We start from the raw sequence: 6644 nt of genomic DNA, 5'->3' as shown, positions 1-6644 counted from the left end.
TCAAAGAATAGTTTGTTTTGTTATTGTTTGGTTGGTGTCTGATATGAAACTGCGACATTGTGATATTTATTGGACAGACTTGTTTAAGATCACACAGCGTAATTCGGGTGGCATTTTATTTCGTATTTTTAAATCATCTTTTTATTTTTGACAATATCTGAAAATTTAGTTTCCTGCTCTTAATTGTGAATGCATACTTGATGGTTTTAAATGCTCCTGAAATTAAGTGCTGCTTGACGAGCCTATACAGTATTGTGTTTATGTATGCGACGTCACTGTAGGCCTAAGGTTGAAATGCACGGCCCGCTACTGCCTTCACTGTATACTTACACATTCTACCTCCTCCCAGAAAGATAACAACGTCCCACATACGTCCACTGACGACCACTTAACACAAACGAAAATTGTGTCTCCGACTTACAAACAACTTTCTAAGCACCTCATGACCTTCAGGCCCTTTTCAACCTAAACACATAATGACCTCCTCTTTCGTAGCATCACTGTGTCAAAACTCACCTGCCTGTTCCTTTTTTATTCTCAACATACTCAACTTCCATTTTCACCTTACGTCTCACCATCAACATTTTCACTTGCCTTTCACACACTATAAGTATCCAAAACTCTCTGTGTCACCACACCCATACTCAACCATTTTCTTTCTTTATCTTATTTACACATACTTCATGTAGCGCCGGTTGAAATAATGAAGCTGAAGTGGCGTTAGGAATTACAATTCATACAGTTACAATTACAAGTAATTTCAATTGATGCCGTACAAACCTCTTACACTGCAAAAGCCAGAAAATAAAACAAACAAGACTCCATGAGCCACGCCAAGAGTCGCGCTTATCTACACACATGCAAAGACTAATTAAACACATATTCGCAGACACAACTCTACAGACAAACCAAAATATTCACCTTGCTACCACTCACAACCAGGTCAAGCATCCCCAAACTTTGAATTTTGTCATCCGCTAGAACACCTCACCTCATCCAAATATCGATATACACCATCAATTTACCGTCAAACAAGCCGCTATCACTTTCCGTGTTCCTTCAAAATGAAACTTCCTTCCATCACGAAGCCAAAAAGGAAAGTTGCTATCTCTTGCTGAGAAGCAGGAATGTCTCGTCGTGCACTTACAAATTTACTCTTGGGACAGTCACGGGAAATGTGGAAATTCGCCCTACAACACCAACAAAAAAATCCCCCCTGGATCAGTCCCACGTCTCTTTTTTGGCATTCCGCTGCCCCTATTTCGGCGCGGTTTGTTGACTGTGCGTGTGCATGTGAGGGCCTTTTCAATTTTAAAAACATTGGCTCAATAGCAGAGCCATTTATGTTCTGAAAATTCTGTCTCCAAATGAATTTGTAGTATGGCTGCACTTCTCATGACTCCCCGAAGTGACTTAAATAGTGCTTGTTAAGAAGTTTTTCGTGTTTTGAACCAAGGAAAACTACTTTAAAATTAGATTCGTGCAACACTCCAGATGTCTGACACTGTCCATCCGCGGATGATGAGTGTCGCATGGAGCCACGGCTAACTGGGCTCGACTTTCTCTATTCCCTTTTCCTCTTTCACTTTCTGCCTCTTTTCAGCCAAGAACATCCAGAACTCAACGTCTTCGAACCCATCCATATCCATTTTCTTTTATCCATTTTCGCACAAAGTTCTAATATTATCCTGCAGGTGCAGTCATGTTTGTGTGTTCAGCCGGCCAGCGAAATTATATATTTTTTTATCCACAAATTTAGATGTTTTATCTTTGAAGGACATTGGCTCTCTATGAATTTCCAGTCCGTACATGTTAACTTCATTTTAGGATTCATTTTATCCGTGGTCTTACTATTTAGTATCCCCATTTTGCAAACTTGAGAGTCAGCGGTTTACCAAGGGTAACTATGCTGACTTTTCCCTTGAACAGGGTGACAATTTCTCCGACTGAGGTAATTTCCAACCTTCTACCACCAAAGTGGCGGGAAATTCTTGCATCTGCTTCCTCAGACAGTTGCCACAACAAATGTCCTGTTCTAATGAGGTAGCAAACCTCCACTCACACATTTACACAGTCACTCATTCAGCGCATTTTATTCGATTACCTTCAACCTAGGTAACGTTCTATATACACACTCTATTTACACACGGAGTTTAAGCACATGCAGGACACCGCCACCCTCAACAGTTTTAAAGGCTTGACTCTGTCTATATGCCTGATAGGGTCTAGTATGGCTCAGGGCTTTAAACGGCTTTAAAGACCACGTCTTTACCCGGCGCGCAAACACTCATTCAACGCTTGAAAGAGTCCCTTCTCAATAGATCCCTTTCAGGCTTCTCGAACCAGGTGTCGTCTAGGTATTCGGTAGTTACAAATCTGCAACACCTGTCCTGAGAGGGTTCCAATTAAAAACAGGTTTAAAGACCACCCCGACCTCCGTCTTTACAAACCCAGTGCACAAATACTCATTCAACGCTTGAAAGAGTGTCAATGCGAAGTTTAAGTACGTACAGGACACCGCCGCCCTACTTACCAAGAGTAGTCCTCTCTCCTCTGGATTCACATCAACCCTCAGCCCCCAGACGAGGAGCCGAAACCCAGTCCCGGAAAGGGTGTTTTAGCCGTGGCCACGGTCTTCCTGGCCGTCGACTCAGCTTCTGGAGGCGTCAGGTATATTGCGATCCTGGACGAGCCCCCAAAAATGTCATGGTTTATCCAATATGACTCTTAGGAATAAAACACAAGGAGGAGATAGGAGACTCAATTCTGGTACCAGGAGGGAACGAGGAGAACCGTTTGGTTTCAGTTCTCGGCACGTCACCCCTAACGATCTCCTCCTTCACCCCCTCATTTATTGGGAAATCTACTACAGAGGTGTGTCCAACCTAAAGGGTGGGGGCTGTTGAACACACACTGAACTTGTTTGACTATGTGTGTGTATGTGAGTGTAAATTACGTACATGTGTGCAATTGTTACAAAAACATCACGCTGCAGCTGGTGTTGATGGCTCCATTCACTGTCCAACCTTGCTCCTATTTGGTCTGAACACTTATCTCTTCCCAACCACATCCTCGGAAAGGTGGTTGCGTCCCTAAACTTCCACACAGTGCACTAAGCATTCTTGATTATAAATGTGAGTATATAAATATAATACAAAGGATTATAAATGTGAGTATATAATGATTAATATATAATGATTAAGAAGCATTATATCTTTATTAGAAGCATAAGCGTTCTTCATTGCAGGCATAGTCAATTCATGATTGTAGACATAAGCGTTCATCTTTGCAAGCATAATCAATTTATCATTGCAGGCATAAGCTTTCTTCTTTGCGAGCATAATCAATCAATCAATCAATATCAAAACAACAATAACATTAAAAATAAGTGAATGTATGATAACTAAAAATAATCAACCTATCAAAAACACTCGCGCTAATGGACAATTTAGGGTCACATTTGTGCTGGAATCGTGCCTGAGTTCGAATGGCTGCCTTCCGGCTGCAGGCTGCAGTTCCCAGCTTGCAGGACAGCGAGGAAGAGATCCACCTTCATCCCCCAGGCTGTTCTCCTCTTAAATTCTTAAACTCTTATTCCAAGGAACCCTGACACCCCCTCGCCCCCACCATACAGACTTGCACACCCCATTGTGCAATACGGGTTTACAGTGTGAAGTAATCACTTATATATGTTATAAGTTTAGCTTAAAACTATGTATCGCAGAAAGACAGACTTTGACTATAAACCTCACTCTGAGCCTTGCAATATGACCGCCAGTTGAACCTTATACGGTGACTTTAATTTGAACTGCCTTGGCAACAGAAAATACTGTTAACACCTCGTGAACACTAGTGATGGGAAAATGAAGCCTCATGAAGCAATGAGGCTTTCCATCCAACTGGTTCGTTCCTGGGCCGAAGCATCATGAGGCTTTATTTGTGCTACTGCGCCATCATGTGGAAAATAAATGTCATGACAGACAGTGATTAAAATGATACCATGGATTTGATGTAGAGGTAAAATCCGGCCAAAAAAATCCAGCCCGACCCGGCCTGCTGGTATTTAAGCCCAACCCGGCCTGAGCCCGACCAATTATCTTGATTTACAGGCCCGAGCCCGAAGCAAACCCGAAATTTCCTATTTCATTTGTGATGACTCGGGAGGAGGAGGGGTGATTTGTGACAAATTAAAGCCTGTCTTTTGTCACGAAATCTAAGTTAAACAAGTCTGTATAATTATTTACATCTTTTAAACATGTATTTCTGTTTCTGCAGAGGGGACATTAACCGACAATTTTCCATCATTGACGGATTTTTTTTTTAAGAGTGGACGGGGTAAATTTAAGGCCGTCCGTCATTTTGATGGGTTGAAAATTGGGCCATTCACCACAGCAGCAGTACGTCCTTAAAAATCGAGTGCGGCACTTGAAGAGAAGCAGCGAGACAAAGAACAATGATGACTGGATCATAGAGACATGAAGGAGTTCTTTGAATTGTCTTTGCGAGAGTTTAGTACAGTACGCGACAACAAGAACGATAGAAAGACATCAATAGCCCTATTAGCCCTCAAAAATGTCCACAGGCAAAGAGGGGCATGTCAGATTCCATGCAAACGTAACAGGCGCATACACAAGTCTCTCAAAAATCGACATCAAGCAGAGGTTGTTCTCGGCTTGACTTTATTACCTACTGTGACAAATTCACTGTTTTGATGAATGTATTTATAAGGCACCTTTTAAAGCTAAATGCTGCGATGTGTGATTTGCAAGACATTTATCCGAATCCCGTCTCGCGAAGCTTCGGGCGGAGCAACGTGCGTTCCGAGGCATCGGGCGTGGCCACAAGCGTAATCGACACATGCCTCGATGCGCGCTTCGCAGATTTTCTTCCGGTTTACTCGGCACACGCATCGGAGCCTCGGCACAGTCGGGCACATCACTAGTGAACACAGACCAAACAAGTACGTAGGCGCATTTGGTGGCTAGACTGCAATTTTTCACTTACAGCAGTTTCCCATCCAGAACATTAAGATAACTCCTGAGAAATGTAAAAGCATCTATCATCATGTTTTATAAGAACACGACATCAGGAACATCGGAGCATGAAAATAATTAAAAAACCAAGGACACTCAACCCGACACACTGAAACCGAAAAGGTTATGCCCATAACAGGAAAAGATAATACCCATAAGGAGATACGCCCCGCTTAGAAGATATAGGATTCGTGTAGGGAATTTGTTGGCAGCGCATTTGTGTCTCGACCACAACACTTGTTTGTTTCACACTTGTGCCCTGAACATTCAGTAAAACTTCTTGCAAGAACTTCTCCATTTCCAGCCTCTGATTTTCGCACCTCAACTCAGCCCAAATCAAACAAACACGCGGAGGACCGGGGGGGGGGAGGACAGTGAAGGGATCCCGCCGTGTCCACCACAGCACGCTCCCCCGGCTTGCTCGCCTCCAACAAGTGCAATACGTTGACGTGCAACACTGTTCTCACGGTGCAATGCAGTTTTTACTGTGCAGTACTGCTCGATGTGCAATACTATTTTGTTGCTGGAACCACTACCTCAAGACCTCAAGGGCTAAGCCTACAGGCCTACTCTCATCCTATGTTTTTCCTTTGCTCTGACTGTCTATAAAAAGCTGCTCTCGCACAACTCTAACTGCCCCACGGGGATAAAGTTTTCTGAATTTGAATCTGAAATGGACTTTTTTGGGGATTGACGGGGTGAGACCTAGATTGGCTGTCAGCCACTGAAAAAGGGCACTGATAAATAAGCAAGCATTCACACCGGATGGACGATTGAGGCTCGACGCTGAGCTGGAGTCAAACCCAGTTGACTTTTGGAGAGAGAAGTGGGGTCTGTTAAGACATGATTTCTCTCTGTTAGCTGGATTTGAAAGAAACAATGTAGAATGCTGTTGAAGGTATTTCCTGCTTACTGTGATTACAATCACCTTTGGTGACCCCTCACACCCACTACTTTTATGACCTCTCCAGAGGACATGTCAACATCAAAAGAGGAACTGTTATCTCAAGTATCTTTGTTGCAGCTATTTCGGGACTGCGTTTTACTATGAGTACTATTGACCTCAGTCTCTTTCCTGAACATCTGTTTGCACACTTAAAACAACGTATGTAGTGTTAAAGTTTATCTTCTTCCTGCTTGGTTGATTAACAGACCCCTAAGTGTCTTCTGTTGTTCGGTCAGTCCCTGACCGCTGTTAAGCCCCCTTGGGAAGCCCTCTTATCTCAGGATGTATACACAGCGGGGGTTCTGGAACTTGCTATCACACCAAATGGTGGGTCGTGGTGGTTTGGTCTCACCCCACCACTCTAAACGTCTTCCAGCCACAGGAGTTTAGAGTCATGTTACTATCTTTGTTTCCGGGATTTGCATGAGAGGCGTACCTCCCCGCCTCTCATTATCATATTTTCTCGATATAATCTCATGAATGTGTTTCTTCTATGCGTCCTGATGAGATCTGAAACTCTCAGGAACCCGAATCGATTCGTGTTGCGTTGTGATAAACTTCAGAAAAGACAACGTGGTGTTGGGTCTTCTTCCACCTGATAGAGAGATAAAAGAACCTGTGTCCAAGGAGAGAGCCAGAAAGAAACGAAAAGCTGACTCTCCTCA

General features: G+C 43.3%; 1 protein-coding gene and 1 long non-coding RNA gene across 2 annotated transcripts in view; both read right to left on the bottom strand.

The window, feature by feature from the left end:
* Nucleotides 1–2272: 2272 nt before the first annotated feature.
* On the bottom strand, nucleotides 2273–2684 carry LOC109518278 (uncharacterized). The gene is made up of 2 exons (XR_002168699.1): nucleotides 2466–2684; nucleotides 2273–2325 (listed from the first exon to the last, which is right to left on the bottom strand). It is a non-coding gene; the product is annotated as an uncharacterized LOC109518278 (long non-coding RNA).
* Nucleotides 2685–2711: 27 nt separating this feature from the next.
* Nucleotides 2712–6644, bottom strand: part of LOC109518279 (thyroid hormone receptor beta-like) — a gene marked incomplete at its 5' end in the record, with an annotated part of 15663 nt that continues 11730 nt past the window's right edge. Inside the window, one exon of the mRNA XM_019874030.1 lies at nucleotides 2712–2726. Within this exon, the coding sequence (XP_019729589.1) occupies nucleotides 2712–2726 (15 nt within the window). The remainder of the gene's footprint in view (nucleotides 2727–6644) is intronic.

The sequence above is a fragment of the Hippocampus comes genome, unplaced genomic scaffold (assembly GCF_001891065.2).
Source record: "Hippocampus comes isolate QL1 unplaced genomic scaffold, H_comes_QL1_v1.1 scaffold531, whole genome shotgun sequence".
NCBI lineage: Eukaryota > Metazoa > Chordata > Actinopteri > Syngnathiformes > Syngnathidae > Hippocampus > Hippocampus comes.
Note: the sequence above shows the minus strand (reverse complement) of the source record. Positions and strands in the feature narration are given on the sequence as shown.